Source organism: Synchiropus splendidus, chromosome 16 (assembly GCF_027744825.2).
Source record: "Synchiropus splendidus isolate RoL2022-P1 chromosome 16, RoL_Sspl_1.0, whole genome shotgun sequence".
Taxonomy (NCBI): Eukaryota; Metazoa; Chordata; class Actinopteri; order Syngnathiformes; family Callionymidae; genus Synchiropus; species Synchiropus splendidus.
This window is the reverse complement of record NC_071349.1, coordinates 20383939-20400808: the sequence shown is the minus strand read 5'-3', so window position 1 is coordinate 20400808 and position 16870 is coordinate 20383939. Positions and strand designations below refer to the sequence as shown.

General features: G+C 46.1%; 1 protein-coding gene across 3 annotated transcripts in view; it reads left to right on the top strand.

The window, feature by feature from the left end:
- The first annotated feature begins 283 nt into the window (after positions 1-283).
- The window catches only part of kif6 (kinesin family member 6), a 33038-nt gene continuing 16451 nt past the window's right edge, over positions 284-16870 (top strand). For 2 of the 3 annotated variants that reach the window (XM_053844484.1, XM_053844483.1), the window contains exons 1-11: positions 286-843; positions 2009-2118; positions 3408-3482; positions 5781-5928; positions 6013-6122; positions 6687-6816; positions 9856-10062; positions 10570-10713; positions 10788-10874; positions 14182-14285; positions 16166-16271. In XM_053844484.1, coding sequence (XP_053700459.1) covers positions 784-843; positions 2009-2118; positions 3408-3482; positions 5781-5928; positions 6013-6122; positions 6687-6816; positions 9856-10062; positions 10570-10713; positions 10788-10874; positions 14182-14285; positions 16166-16271 — 1281 coding nt within the window. In that variant the 5' untranslated portion in view covers positions 286-783. Of the gene's footprint in view, positions 844-2008; positions 2119-3407; positions 3483-5780; positions 5929-6012; positions 6123-6686; positions 6817-9855; positions 10063-10569; positions 10714-10787; positions 10875-14181; positions 14286-16165; positions 16272-16870 lie in introns of all 3 variants that reach the window. The other variant, XM_053844482.1, reaches the window with a different exon arrangement.

The window sequence follows — 16870 nt, the reverse complement described above, 5'->3', positions numbered from 1 at the left end:
CCGCGGCTAATGTGAGAGTCCAAAACAGCCCCAAAAACTCAGAGTGAGTTACAGTCACCCAGTTCCACGACTGACCACCCGAACACGAAATGAGTCTTGTTTTCCCTTGGATCATTGTGTAACCTCTTTCCCTTCAAGCTGAACACTGGTGTGACTTAACTGGACTCCCAGAACACAACAGAGCTCTCAGCAGGTGCATTATGATTTTGTGTGTGAGTGAGTGAGTGTGTGTGAGCGTGTGTTAGTGTGTGCGTGTGAGTGTGTGTGTGTGTGAGTGCGTGTGTTTGTGTGTGTGAGTGAGTGTGTGTGTGTGTGTGTGTGTGTGTGTGTGAGTGTGTGTGTGTGTGTGAGGTTGCTGTAACAAAACACTTTCCAAAACTCAGTTGCATAACACGGATCTCCAGTTGCACCCCTCACTTAAGTGTTTCACACTCAATCCTGCAGCTCGGTCGGACTGGTTTCTTTCTTTTTTTTGCACGCTCCTTATTCCTGTTTCACTTTCATAACATGGCATTTTGGCTTGTGGTGAATTCAAACGCCATCATTTGTTTCTACTTTTGGATGGTTCATATAGTTTTTGTTTTTTTATGAACACATGCTGTGAGTTTATGTGATTTTCAGTTGCTTATTTACACCAGGTTTAAAGTGGCCGCTATTTTCGTGCAGTTTCGCACAAACGACGGTTGACGCTGTCGCCTAGCAACTAGCAGTCAACAGTACCCGGCCATTGCTAAGCTATGAGGCTAACGCGTTAGCATATATGACCTTTTCAACGCCAAAATAATGGTTAAACAAGCGATACAAATATACGCTCGGATTAAACCAACGAAGAAAGCCACTGGGGTAAGATTATAACTCTATTAGTGGGACATGGAGCCACGAATTTAGCGTGTTTCGGATGATTCAATTGTGCTGGATATGGATGTAGCTGTTGTGCGCGCGCTGGCGATGCGAAGGTAAAATGTTCAGTATCAACGAGTAAATCAAGAAACCCCAGTTGAACAGAGACCGCGTTGGTGGTGATTATTAAACGTGAGACAAGTGTTTCGGAACTAGCGCGTAAAATAGCTGTCTTTTAGCAGTTACGGCTCTCGGAATGTTTTTATGATACAGGTCATGAAAATGAAACTTGTGTCATCATGTCGTTTTGTGTCACAATCGCCCTCAGATTCTATTGTTGTGTGTTCCGAGTCTTGACTCCTTTTTCTGCTGCATTTAGGGTGAAAGTTCCCTCTGTTTCTGAACAAGAAATGTAGACATCCAGTCAAAACAAACAAGAGTTACTCAGTCATGAGAACTAAATATTGATACTCGATCAGACTTTTAAATGAAGAGCAGTATTGTAACTTATGACTTGAATATGGCTTGTTTTGTTTTGTTTTTTTTTATGACAAATGCACTGTCAACTCCACCTCCTCTCCAGTGAGAAGGAAGCAGGTGGAAGTGCCCCAGGCAAGCAGTTTCTTCAGGTTACTGTCAGAGCAGCGATGCTGAGAGGAGACACAATCTAATCACCATGGGGCGCCGCCGCTGTATATCAACGCCTTGGGGCTTTTCCAGTTGTGCACATGGCCCTGTGTAGAGGCCAGAACGATGGTGGTCGGGGCAGCAGGCGGGGTGATGGTGCAAACAGTCCAATCATTTTGATCTCGTCTTTTACTCCCAGAACCCCAGAGACATGTAATTGTATCAGTGACTATTGGAAACATATGCCGGGCCACGTGCTGGACAGAAGAGTGGGGGATCCCTGGTGGCGCCCCGGCTCCACGCAGCATACTTTCTGCTCAGTCGTGTACTTTCTCATGTCTCTGGTCTCCCTGAAGGCGTGTCTTTGTCACGACTGTGTGGTGTCCTTTGCTGTTGACCTCAGAGGCCACGCCACCAATAGTCAGTTTTGACTTGATCTTTCTGTTTCATCTTTTCATGTCAATATCAAGAAGGCTTTGGTCATCTGCCACTGTGTGACCGGATGTGGGACTGACTCTGCGGCTGTCTCTGGCTCCCTCAGGTGTACTCTGTGGACAATGAGGAGATCCAAAATGCCTCTCTGGACTTTGTGGTGCCCAGGGACCTGGCAGATGGATTTGTCAACAATAGGAGAGAGAACTACAAGTTCAGGTGGTTCTGAAGGCAATGATTTGTTTGAAGTACATCGAGTCCGTCACAGTAAAAATACTCACTCATACTTTGTTCAGAATTTACAATATAATGCAAAGAAGATTGACCAAAACAAAAAATGCACTGTTATCGTGATATGCCTCTTTTAACAACCGGGAAATGGCTGAACGGAGTGCTGTTTAACAGCAACAATTTTTCTCTTAGTTAAATCTCTTAACTTATTGGCTGTTCAGGATGTGAAAATGAATATATATTTTGGTTGCAGCACAGACCGCATGGACAAATGCGTTCAATTGTGGAGAAAGGTCTTCCTGACTACAGGTTCAAGTGCATCTCAGGACATAGGCAGAAAACGACTCCAACAAACTCACATGACACACAGTTTGAGAACTGAAACAAAGTGTACTGTTGGTGTTCGTTTTTTTTGCTTTGAAATGCTTAACCCATATGTAATATTCAAATTAAGGCATGTTAATTTCAATTCACTGCAGAAAAAAATGATTATTGATTAAAAAACTCCCAAACATTAACTGTGTATAAACTACATTTTTCAGTGTTCCAATTCCAGGTGCCCCTCAATATACAGTGTGATGTCATAACCAAAACACTGATGAAGGAGACCAGATGAGATCGTGCCCATGGATGGAAAACAGCTTATTATCAAATAGTAGGATGTGATCAATCACCCCTAATTCATCATAAAAAAACTCTAGTAAATTAGATTTTGAGATTGTTTTACGTCAAGTCCCATCCCCAGTTCAGACGCAGGTGAAGATGTAGATGTCAACAAAGGTCCAGCGCCTGAGGCAGAATGGTTTCCTGCTTGTGTTGTAACTTTACAAATAATATCTCTTCCAGTTTTGTTCCTGCAAAGCCAGAACATCTGTATAAAACCTGCAGTCCAGCAGAGCCGTACCCTCCGGGGAGGGCACTTGCCGTACCCCAAAGTCCTAAATTCACAGCTCAGGAGTCTGAGAGCTGAGAACACTGTGAGGCTCAGAAAACCACAATAGCTTATAATAGACTGCGAAGTATGGCTTGTGCCGAAATAAAATGTCTGCATTTAAGCGGCTTCCTATTCGGGTGGATTCCTCTTTGAAACCTTGCTGAGGCTGCCCTTTTTCACTTGCAGCTATCGCTGTGTGTGTGTAACAATCAAAAGTGTATTATTGTTTCTGTGACCTCAGCGTGGAGCAGGGCTTGAGCCATTCATAGTTGGAGACACCGCAGACACGCCGCCGCTCCAGTCCAGGCAGCAGAAGTCACTTCAATGTTTGCCTCTGTTGAAGGTTCCAGAAGGTGTTTGACCAGTCTGCAAAACAAGAGGATATTTTTGAAAGCATTGCCAGACCTGTTGCCGATAGGTAAGTTACCAGCGTATCTACTGTATGTCTACAGCCGCTACTCAATCTAGTGTGAAGGGAGGGAGGGCTCCCATGCGTTTCCCAGCATCTGCGACAGGAAGTGACCTCGGCTCAGCTGCCTGTAACATGGAAGTGGACGGTGGCTGTGATGTTTGGCATGCCTAGCATACTTAAACCACTAAGTGGACCCAGTTGGCGGGCGAACTTCTGCCATGAAGAGTGTGAGAGCAATTTCAAGCCACAACACAGAGCTGAACTTCAAGCCGTTGACTCACTGTGGACTGTTGTCCAATGTATCGTGCGAAGAGAACTGCCATGTGTTCTGCTGCATCAGCCGTGAAACGTCTTTGCTACGTTCACACAGAAGGCGTGAGAATGACAAGTGGCTTGATCGGCTGGTGGAGGGACAACACAGCACGTTGGATGCATCTGATTTGAAAGTATGTTTGGCTTCGAAGTTGTGCCCATTTTTGCAGCCTTCTCTCATGTGATCCCGCTGCACATCATTTCACAAAACACACACTGACACATAAAAAACAGGACGCAGAAATTGAAAATTTGCCTGTTTCTACAGAGTGTGAACATTTGGTTTGACTTTCAAATCTACTCTTGTACAGTGCACACCAACTGTAGGAATGCAAGAATGAACTTAAGCCTGTGTTGTCTAGTGATCCTCATTCACTTGCTCAGGTTTCACTGAGCGACAAAAGCATCGTGGAGTGGCCACTGTCAGGGGTCATCTGTGATGTCAGTGTGGAGAACGGCCCTCTGCTTCAGCGCCAGCGCTGCAGTTGCAGTGGAATGTTTGTGAGAATTCTGCTCCGAAACATTGGAGATTCTTTACTCAGTGAATGTGCAGTAGATCGATCCAAGCTGTGTATACTTTTAAGAAAGTCGTGAAAGATATATGTATAATCTCCTTAAAGAAAAACAAGGAACCAAAAAACACAATGCAGCAGCGTATCGCTTGCTGGCCGAGAGTAGGTCCTGTGAGTGAGGATGTGCCTCTAGATGTGTGAGAACCTCCCCGCCTTGTTAAGTCATGGATGATATAGCTTCATTCTTTGCACTCTTTAGCTTTCAAACCCTCAGAGACGCAACATCAGCTGCTCGCGACATACCACAAGTGCTTTTCATTAGCTTTGTCTTTAAGGCTCTGTCTTTGGACGTCTGGATCAGGCTTTAGACTTGACCTCAAGCATTTGGGGTCACTTGCTTGGTGTATCGGGTTACCGTCCTCAGTCAACCTTTTAACAGTTGCCCTTCTGGTGGCAGATGACGTCTCCTGGAATCTGACGTGACTCGTCTCAGTCTTAAGGGCCACCGCTCTGACCTTAAGTGCTACACATTTATGATCTATCTACGTCTACAGGGAGCATTGTGGTCTCAGCCTTACGTCAAGGAGGTCACAGTTTAGTGACTTGACTGCTTAGTTTCCGTTGCACTGATTTCCTCCCACTGTCCAAATTGGTGTACGACATGAGGACAGGACAAAGATAACAGCAAGAGAACAAATGACCCACTCGTGTTTGCTAGACTCCCCATCCTGAGGAGGTAGGGTGCCTGCAATGACTTGGCGTCGCCTTGGCATTATCACACGGACAGTTAGTGTGATGACATTACAGGCCGCATCATTAGAGTGTCATTAGCTCGACACTGTGCCTTTGTTTTGATCATGGCCGCCCATCACTGCCACCACTCACACTGGAGTAGAACGGACAGACCAGCCAACCACCATAGACTAATGAAATGTGACAGTTTTTTTCTCCCACTGCTTTCAAGAGCAACTGAGTGTGGCAGGGTGGAAATGAGCAACACATCAGTGGCATGTGAATATTGTTGTAGTCGGTTTTGCATATCCAAATGTCAGCTAGTCCCTTCCTCTGTTGGACAAGTTGGCCAGAGAGCTGTGTCTCTGGCGTATTTCTGTTTTGTTTGTGCCATGTTTAGAGCTCACTGGGCCACGGCTCAGACGACCATTTCCTCTTCTCACTTCAGTCTAGCAGACTCGCTGGTTTCATGGATGTTTGCACGTGCTGTGGGAAGATCCACTGCCAAACCCAAACTATGCCGAGCCCTGCCATGTTGCACCGGACTGGGAGTATTTTTCTGTCTCATGCCGGGACAATCCTCGCGTGGACATCTGCCTCCATAGCTGCTCTCGCCACTCTGACACATGTAATACATTAGAGATTCTTAGTGATGATGTCATGAAGGTAGAGGATGCGAGCTTGTCCAAAATGTTTGTCCAAATATTTAAAAATCTGTTTTTATAGCCCATGTTCTTTCGCTCTGCAGCGTGCTGTCTGGCTACAATGGCACCATCTTTGCGTACGGTCAGACCGGCAGCGGCAAGACCTTCACTATCACGGGAGGAGCAGAGCGCTACGCCGACCGTGGCATCATTCCTCGCACCCTCTCATACTTGTACGAGTGCTTCAGCCTGGTCAGTCCTGCAGTGTCGTGGGCAGCGAGTCCAAGTTTATAAATAATGCAAAATGACTTCACCTGCTGTTATTTTGGTCCACAGGACAGCAGCATGATGTACACCACCCATATCTCCTACTTGGAAATCTACAATGAGATGGGATATGATCTTCTGGATTCGCGGAATGAGGCGTCACGACTGGAGGATCTACCGTCAGTGGCTTTTTGACCAGTGATGGAATTACTGGATTGCAAAGTTGTGTTTTCCTTCATCGTTTGCTCATCACAACTCCCATTTCGATGAAGTGGCCTGTATTTTCCTGCTGCAGTCCATTTAAGGCTTGTCTCCATTTGCTAAGGATCAGGCCCAAAAAGTCTTCTTGAACTAGACCCTGCCCGTGGTTCTCCAGCTTGGTTCCGGGAGAGACTGGCACTGACAGACTTCTTCCTCTCATTACTTGTCTTGCCTTTCTTCCTTCCTCTTCCTCTCTTTTTTCCAGCCTCAGCAACACATTTTTCTCAACACCAAATCAGCTTTTCATTTCGAATAGTATTGTAGAACATGCTGCAGGCCGTCATGTCACATGGATCCCCAGGTTTATTTGGGGTTAAGCTTCTCACCATGTGTTGTTGACCTTCATTCCCTGTTATTTATTGACCTTGAGGGTCGGCACGGGTGGCATCATTCGGGCGGGTGCTGTCATGACCTTGTGGCTTCTCAGCAACCTTACGTGTGAATGTGTTGCTTCACCATCTTTTGATGTTCTCATGTTCCAGTAAAGTGATGATAAGGGAAGACCCCGACCACAATATTCACCTCCAGAACCTTTCACTCCATCAGTCAGCAAATGAAGAGGAGGCTCTGAATCTGCTTTTTTTAGGAGACACCAATCGCATGATCGCTGAGGTAAGAACATGAGCCTGCCATGTTTCCATCTTCAACACGTCCACCGTCTCTCGTCCATCTCGTGTGTCGGAAACATTCACCAGCCAGGCACCTCGCGTCTTCCCTCACTGCGGCTCAAAACAACCCGGCGCTAGGGTTTGGGAACCAGCTCGTCATCACCACTTCACCATCTTTATACTGCCTGTTGAAGGGAAATGAAATGGCACATTACTCTGCAGGCTCATCAAGATCTTACTCGGCTCTGACTGAGGAACCTGGAGACAGTCTGAAGTGTGGTTGGGTTGTTTTGGTCAAGGATCAGAGTTGAATATTATTGTGGATGTTTGCTGGTTGGGTTGATTGAGAGAGAGTGAATGAAAGAGGCCAGGGCTAACAGGGTGTGTGAGACAGCAAGAGTGCTCATCGCTTCTGTCACTGTTCCCCTGCGTCGATGAGAGAGAGCACAGAGAGTAAATGAGTGAATTGCTGATGCACTTGGTCATGGTGGAGTGGAGCGTGTCCCAGCGCCATCCCTTCGTCTTAGTCGGACCGTTTGGGAGTCTTTACACTTTGAGGGTCAGTTCCAGTCCAGAACGGTGGATTGGGTCCCAGGGATCTGACCCAAAAGTCCAGCCTTCACTTGCTGTATGTTCAGCCGTGGAGTTCATTTGTGCTAGATGATTGATCTGGTTCCTCTGACTTGTAGTGGCCACATGCTGTGCCCAGCAGACGCAGTGAAGGTGTACCAGCAATGTGATGGGACATGCATATTACCAGCTGAAACAGAACCCAGTACAGAAACGGCTCCGGCAGTATGTTTTCACTTCTCTCCCATTTAGAGGTGATTATATTGGAGTGGCACTCAACACACAAATATCCACAAATTGCTTGTAAATCTTGCACCGCTGCTTACAAACACTGCAGCAAACGCCATGTGTCACTTGTGTTTATTCGTTCTAAGTGTAAATACACATTCTCACGCATCACAAATCTATCCAGACAAAATGGTTTTTCCTTGCTTCACCTGAATACACAGACACATTCCCATAAAGGCTTTCATTTCCAAATTATTGCTCAAGAGCCGTGATGCGAAGCCCGGAGCAGACAAAGGAGCCTAAGGAGGAGACTAAGGAGATAGCGTGGTCTGTGCCAGAATAGTCCCAAAGGTCTGTGCTCCGAGGCTGTCGGAAGTGAGGAAATAATGCCTCCTTTCTTCCTGTGCTCCCATTTTGAGAATAAGCTGTGATTCTCCTCACTCTCAGCAGATCATGAGCTCACTCGCTTTGTGACTCTGAGACTTCCTCCATCGTTTCTTTTGGATGGGAAATAGCCCAGACTTTACTGACCCCTACTTTCATGGATGACGTCGCCTGACAGGTCCCTATGCTTGACATGTGGACGACGCAGGGACGACTGTGGGCCAATACTTGGACACGATTGGCCGAATGAATAGATCCCATCCAGATGATGATAAAGCAATTAAAGCTGGAGGAACAACCAGACGGTTGTCGAGGGTTTCTTCTGGTTGGCGCGAGGCAGGAGGAGCAAGTTTGCTGTGGTTTTTATGGTTTTTATAGCTCTTCATCGGCACATGAGACCCGAAGGCTTTATCACTGTGTGTGGTCGTAATGTGACGGTTGCAAAATCAGCATGTGGTGTCGTGAAGAAACGGTGCATGACTGAAGTCAATGAGGGTTTGTTGTTGTGCAGATACACTTCTGCCCTTTCAGTTGGGCTGCTGTCAGGTCATGGCTGCTGGTTTTGTCTGTAGTGGATCCTAAATCTAACCACTTCTCCTGAAGTATCTTGAAGCATCTCTATTGTTTACTTCTTGTGGTCATTTTGTTTTTGTCTTCTGTATTTACGCACTTTGTGTTAAGCTTTAACGCCATCAACCGTGATATGTGTTTATATCCGTATTTCACCATGAATTGGTTTAGAAATACACAAAGAACACCGTTACACTGGTGGTAAAATATGAATGACTTTTATGAAATATTCCATGAAAATGATTTGTTAGTTGGGACAGGTGATCTGCCACTGTTCGGGTCCTGACTGCAGGAGCAACGGTCCCAGCAGGGAAGCCATGACACTCCTCTCCTGCAAGACTCCGAGATGAGAGAGACTGTAGCTTTCTACAGTGTGTCCTGGGTCTGCCCCATACGCAGTCGGACATGCCCAAACAGCCTCCCTCAGGAGGTGACCGAGAGGCATCCTGACCCCCATCTGGGTCCTCTCTCTTGCAGGAGCAGTGGTTCTTTGATGAGCCTCCCAGACGTCTGCGCTCGTGACATTTATTCATGAGTGTCAATTTGTAAATAAAGAGCCACACACTCATCCATTAGAAAAGCAAACAATATTTAATTAAAAACTTCTGTGCAGTGCATTTGACCTCTGTGATGAATAAGCTTGATTTATATGCAAATGACTATGAATAGTTGATTACTGCCCCGACACCATCTGACAAAGGCACGAAGGTCTGTTGATGAAACCCATCAGGTAGCGTTTCTGTGATGGATTCCTGTGTGGCGCAAACAAGCCCCTGAGCAGAGTGAAAGGAATGGGCGCCGAGGAAACCGATGACCCGATGATCTTGGAAGGTAGTGACAGCTCTGTCAGGTGCTGTCATGGCCTTTACAGGACAGAAAAAGTCTGCCAGCAAGTCAGGGTCAGGTTGAATGTGTGGGACAGCTATTGGTTTAAAGGAAAAGGTGACCTTATGCAACAGTGCTAATGCTCCCAGTTTTGGGCCTCTGCTTCTCGTCATCGTTGTGGATGTTTACGCTTGACTATTTGTATCCTCCATGGCTCTCAACCTGGCTTCTTCTGCTTCAGTTCCCAACTGAAATATACCACCGTGTGTACAGCTCATGGTTACACATGGTGCTTTCAACTTCCAACCAGCTGTAGCCAAACGCAAAAGGCATCAAAGAACATGTTGTTTGTTGTTTGAAGTACCACAAATTGGAAATGAAGCCTGTCTTGTTTTCCCACATAAACGTTTTCGGTGAAGTTAGTGCGCGATCTTCTAACCGCTCTCCTTCCTTCTTCCCTCTTTAGACTCCCATGAACCAGGCCTCCACGCGTTCCCACTGTATTTTCACTGTGCACTTGTGCGGGCGGGAGCCTGGCTCTGCCACCCTGCGGCGTTCAAAGCTCCATCTGGTTGACCTCGCCGGGTCAGATCGTGTTGGCAAGACCGGCCTGAATGGGCAGCTGCTGACTGAAGCCAAATACATTAACCTCTCACTTCACTTCTTGGAGCAGGTGAGCTGTTTGCTAGCGTGATTTGGCTGTTGAACATTCTCACTCACTTGTACTCTGTTGAACAAGACTTGCTGTGCTTCATTTCCCTTGTATTTGGGCATTGCTCTCCGGTTCTGAGACGTGGTGTTGGTCTGATGAACTTGTCTGTGCCAGTCACATGACCTCGTTGGGATCTAAATTGACACTGTGGGGTGTAGTTTCCCTGCCAGGTGTGGCTGATTCTGGGACATGCCTTGATTGATCCGAGGCCCAGGTGAGCTGGGGACAAATTGGTTGTTGCTGGACGGTGTCTGAGTGAAGAGGTCAATGGTTGGCCAAAAATTAGAGGACCGATTTCCAAACTGCTCTTCCCTTTGAAGGAGAGCCAACCAATTACAGATGGTATTTGTACCTTGGCTAGATTTCTCCTGTGTTCCTGTGTATGTGAGAGAGATACAGAATGAGAGGTACATAAATAAGATCGATACGTTGATAAGCAACTCTTTCTCCCCATTGTGTTCTCTGCAGGTGATCATTGCACTGTCCGAGAGGAATCGCTCCCACATTCCTTACCGGAACTCCATGTTGACCTCAGTGTTGAGGGACAGCCTGGGGGGCAACTGCATGACCACCATGATTGCCACCTTGGCTGTGGACAAAAGAAATCTGGATGTGAGGAGCATCACACGTGGCTGACCCTTTGCCCCATCCATAACTGAAGAGTTGCTCTCATGGTTGACCTGCAGGAGTCCATTTCCACGTGTCGTTTCGCGCAGCGTGTGGCAGTCATCAAAAATGAAGCTGTGTTGAATGAAGAGCTGGATCCTGCACTGGTAAGACCTGCTGTCACTTTGACACCACTGATGGATGCCATTAATGTTAATCCAAGAGTGGAGTGTAGGTGCATGCCAGAGGGCGGAGACAAAGTGAGGGAGGCACTGGACTCTAGAATGTTGGGGACAAAAGAGTCCAGTAAGAAAAGAGAAAGTCCTGGAAACATATAGTTGACTATCAGTCAAGGAGCATTTATATCCTCCCTAGAATGATGCGACCAAAACCACTGTGGCTGTGCTTTGAAGTGTGTTGCTGGGATGTACTCATTTTGTTTTGTAACTACATATAGTGATTAAAGTATATTTTAAGTGGGTCGTAATGAAACCCAGTCCGAAGGCTGAACACAATCTGGTCAGAGTCAATGGATTCTTGTGGCGTGTGGTACCCGAGGCATCAACATTAGAGTGCTCATGCAGTCACGGCTGGTGTGGAGATTGTCCTTTAGCAAGCCATCACGTTACGCTGTCCTGCTTCTGAAGTCCCACCCACGTCTATCTGAGGATCAGCTGCTACTGCCGCTTGGCTGGCCACTTGTAAACCCTATGAAGGTATTTTTAAGAGTCTGCGGTCGCCCCAGTAATTGTGACAGTGTCTGGCTGCATCCAGTTTGAGATCCAGGCAAGCCAACGCCGCCAAAGTCTTGTCTCCATCTGTGTCTCCACCGTGCGTCTGATGGCTCTCGCCTCACTTGCTCTCGGTTACCGAGGAGAGAAAACGGTTTGCACTTTATAATGATGTTATTCATTGAGGTTTGGGGTCTGTCTGTCATTCTTCCCCCTGTGTTGATGGAATACACCATTTCCAACACCACCCTGCTCGACTGTCTAGCCTCGGTTTAGTTTTCAATGAGGAGTATGTTGTGCATTATTTTAGGAATCTATCTGATCTGCTTTTTTAGTGGCAGCTGACTGCTGGGTCTGTTCAGTCAAGTGTTTTAAGGATGTGTGGAGAGTAAATCAAGTTTAGATTGGGAGTGAAATCTCATTTTCAGATGTCTCCAGTGATGATTATGTATATTACAAATGAAGCAAACCATAAAGCATTTTAGGACGTATTTTGTGAGACGTATTCCTGTGTTGTCCGAGGTCTTGGTTCCATGGCTTCAAGTGATAACGTGGCACCGACTGTGTGTGTGATGGCTTGAGGTCGTCTGAAAACATGACCAATATCTCAGCATTACAGCATCCACGAAGCCTTCCTGGTGACCTGTATTTGTTTCACACAGCAAGTTGCTGTCATGCGGGGTGATTCTTATCTCAGCCCATGACAGCCCTCCTCGGCTTTCAACATGAGCTCTGCTTCACACATACCTGTGAGTCCAACAAAGGCCTGCTCCATGCTCAAGACAGTAGCGCGGGAATTCGTGAATGGCTGAGCTTCTTCTGCAGCATAGTGAGACCGGGATGATGTACACAACACATGTTACCGTTTTGTGGTGCGGAATACATGGTTTAACTCATCTTTGGGCATAATGGGGAAACATCCCCTATTTTCCTTCATAAAATGAGGCAAGTTAGTAGCAGCACGTGTTTGTATGTGGAATACCGCTCATTATACATGGGCATTTAACTGGCAACCGCGGTTACAGGCCAGTGTAAACAGTGGGCTGTGGGTGGCTGTCTGCAGGTGATGTGTGTTTGTCGAGTCGCTTAAGTTTACAGGCCCAGTTGTATTTTAAGTGTGCTCACTAAGTGTCTGTAATTCATGAGTCAAAGATCAAGTAACACTGCTGCTTGTTATGGCGCTTTCAGGAAAAGTTTTTTTCCCTCCTTTTCATGACAGTCAGAAACTCTTTAACGCTATACCAATAGAACCTTCAATTATGTCTATTGTTTACTTCACAGTTATTCAAATGTAATTATTCCAATACAAATGATCAAATGTAATTTTCTGTAACACATGTCTTCCTTCCTGTTGCTTTTGCTGCAGCGTGAGCTGAGCTGTCGCTGCGAAATGCAGTTCTGGGTCACAAGTGGTGAATGGCACCAGAACGTCTGATTTGGATGGAAAGACATTTCAATGAAATAATTCTTCTTCTGTTGCTCATTTGGTCTCATTTTTAAATCTCTTTTTCACTTGAATATGATAAGAACCTGGGGGATTAGTGTTATTACTGCAAAATCATCTTATACCCAAAACATGAGGTCGGTATTTTAACAAATGAGCACAAGATTCAATTTTTAAAAAAAGCATCATCATATGAACCTGACAGATTCCAATTATTATATAAATCATGTATATTTTGGAGCTGTAAGACTCAATGTCTTACTTGCATTCACTCTCTAGAGTAAAGGAATTGGAAGGGTGATATAGAATTCTACAGTTCATAAAATCCCATTTACTGTGTCTGTGGATATTCTCAAGTCTTGCAAGTTGATGTTACATTGAGGGAATAATAGAGGACTGAGAGCAATGGTGGTGAAAGATGACCAACGCTGACATTTGATATCTAAATATAAGGTCCATTGTGGGCCAAAACTCTGCAGCCAAAAGTGCACCGTGGAAGAGACGGAAGTATTTTGGTCGGAAGTGCCACGCTGACCTATAACCCTCATTTATCTTTCTCAGACGTTCAGCGTCCTTGCGACTTGGTGAGAAGCAGAATTATGTGAATGACACACAGTTGCCATTTTCCATTGTGTGCGCTTGTTGATTTCCGCGGTTGCTCGCTCTGGCGCTTTGAGGTTGAGTCACAATCCGGTGGTGACTGTTCACTGGTGGCGTTCCCTCACAGAGGAAATGACAGTTGCTCATCAATATCTTGGGGTGAACCTCTGTGTGCCTTTGAGATCTGAGCCTCACGGAGGTCTGAACACTTGAGCTGTCTCTATGTGAACACACAGCAGGAGCCAGTCCCAGCAGAAATCCGTGGTCATATTCAAACCCTACACTTTTCATTTACTCAACATGATTACATTTCTCTCAAGCACAACACTATGAGCTCCTCATTCATCTTGTCCATTTGCACTTGCAAAACTCCGGCTCCACTACAGTCCTTCCATTGTTCTGATGTAAAGTAGCCCTTTTTAATGGTATGATGGACAAACAACAACATGTTTCGGGGTTTTGCTAGCTTCCCAGTGGTGGTTGTGTTTGTCTGGATCCACTTAGGTTCGTGGCCATATCATGACAAGCCACGAGACCATTTTTCAAGTCTTGTCTCATCACTTGGCGAGAGTGGAGTTGCCTCTGTGCGTGCGTGTAAATGTCCTTGTCTGGAGAAGGCACTCTAGAATCAGATGACTTATTAGGGCGGTCATGCATGACATTGTCTTCTCCTCTGTCTGTCTTCCTTTGTTATTTTAGGTCATCATGCGTCTGCGGCAGGAGATCCAGTCACTGAAAGACGAGCTGGCCATGATCACAGGAGAGCAGAGAGACGACCAGCTCACTCTGGAGGAAACCCAAAGGTTGTTTCACTGGTATTTTAATCCCTGGTACTTGAACAGAATGGCAATGGCATGTGTGGGCTGGGCCAGTTGACGCTTCCTGAGGTGAAATGCAATCTATGGAGCTGGTCCTGGGTGGGCCGGAGGTCTTCTCCTAGGGCTTGTAGTCAGTAGCAGTCGGACTGCGGCCCTTTGTGGAACTGCTCACTCCTGATCGATGGTGACAGAACAGGAATCAGCCAATGAGTGGGAAAAATGGTTGGGTTTCCTGCGTTGAAGATGAAGGTTGAATGGCTCCGCAGCACACGCCAGCAACAGGCTGTTGTTGCTGTTGTTGTTGTTCGAATGGGAACACTCAACTGGAAAGTCCATAAATATCACTGACTGCATGAATTTGTGTTGCAGCTCAGATAAGAGGTCGGTTGAGGACAGGCACGTTCATGGTGTGTCACTGACCTTCTGTTCGAGACCATCACTTGTAACTGTAATAGTCATAACCCCAATATTCCTGTGATTTATTAGTGTTTGAGCTGTGCCAAGAAATGCCCCCTTAACTTGTGCAGCTCATCCAGACGAAGCCGTATTTCTGCCGCTTAACAAGATCCCAACGAGTTTCCCAGGACTCTGCTGGGGCCAGCGCTGCTTTATTTCTGCTGCTCCGCTCTAATGGCGGAGGCCCCTCCTCAGCGCGGGCCAAAGTTCCTGCCAGGATCTTCATCAAGAGGCTGCTGATGTGTTTTAAGGTCCTTGGCACCTTCCGTTTGCCTCCTTTTATTATTTCCCCTCGACCCATGTGATTATCCCTGAGTTCCCGGTTCTTGCGGTCACTTGCTCGCTGAGAACCCTGAAGCATGTCAGATTTAACCACATTTAATGTACATAATGACTTTTTGTTGCCTTCCCTGCCGGGCTGTCTGGACTTGTCTCAACGGATGAGTGATGGAACCTGCGGTGTTCTGGCCCGTAGCTGGCGTCTTGATGGCTATTGGGAGGAATCCTCTGGCTCTCTGGATCTGCCCCAAGTCCCGCACCCTTGGGAGGGTTCCCCAAGAACACAACTATATTTCAAAGCCCCTGAGTCAAAAAGTGTTTCATCTTTAAACGTCTTTTCTCGCAAAGATTCATTTTTAATACATTTCCACACACACTCTCAAACAGTGTGTCTGGATTCAAATGGGAGGCCCGATGACTTAGTGTTTACCTGTCTGCTCACACCTCACCAGTAGATGAATGGTGTTTTGTTCATTGAAAATATCAGTGTGTCTGTCCTTGTGAGTGAAAATTGTTGCCTTTATTTCTGATGGACATTGATAAATTGCACAGAAGAACAAGTGAGGCAACACAAGCTTTTAGGTTAAGTGTAATGAAGTGATAATAATATAGGAAACAAACTCCAGCAGTGACATTGATTCAGACAAATTCACTCAAAACCAAGTGGTTGATTTGAACCTTTGGTCCCTCCGAAGAATGCCTAAGACGAGAAAGAGGAATCCCCCTGTATCCACGTTAGCTGATGGAAAGTGCTGATGCAGCACATGGCCCTCAAGAAAGTCCTGCTGTGTTTGTCCTGAATCCTTCATCGAGTAAACGCAGCATGTTTCACAGATGAACATATTTCCTTGGAATATTTGAACCGCATGTCAGCGAGTCTACATTGGATCTGTCTGAATGGCTTTTACAGTGGCCACTTCTAGTGCTGGAAGGACCGATGTTTGGACTGTCATCAAGTGAGTTTATCAACAGTCCAGTCCGGTGGAGCTGGAATTCCAGTTTATATAAATACTCCCTTTTCCCTCTTTAAACATGAAACTGCTATATAGAAGTGCTGCGGTTGAGTTGATTCGGGGAGACGTGAGAGTTTTCGTTACTTATATGTCATTAATATTTGTGTTTCCTGCCAGGTTGGAGGAGATGGTCCAGGCTTTCCTACATGACCCTGACCCGAATGTGACCTTATCGCTGGGACCAGATATGAGAAAGATCCGGTTCTGTTTCTCTCTGTTGAAGGTGATGCCTTTACATGTAACAAGTCCTGTGGTGATCTAAAGTGAGTGTTGATATGGCCCATGGAGGTCACAGTGTTTAGCTCGCAGTACATGGTCTTCCATCAAGCAGAGCTCCTTGGATTTGCTGGGAGTGAAATGTGTTCTGATCTTCATCCAAGTCACAAACACCTGCTCTGCTTAAACTAATAGCTCACATAACAGGTTTGCTTTCCTGTTTTTATTGAACACAACACATACACTTAGTGTGTCAACCTTTGGATTTAATAGCTGGTCAATCCTCCGTTGGCAGTAACAACACAATAGTCAGGAGGAATTTTGAAACGTTCCTCTTCGCAAAACTGCAATACACCGTTATTTTTGGGTGGTTTGGTCTCAATCACTCTGGAGGTCATGCTGCAGCATCTCTGTCAGGTTGAGGTGGGAACTCTGTTCTGTCTGGGCCAGTGCAGAACGAGTATTTTTCTTCTGTTGATCGTGTGATTTCCTTCAGTGCTTTGGGTCCTACTGCATTGCCAGTCCTCTGTTGAGCTTCAGTTGGCAGGCAGATGAACAATTTCATTCAAAATACCTTGATAAACTTGGGAATTCACGTTACCGTCA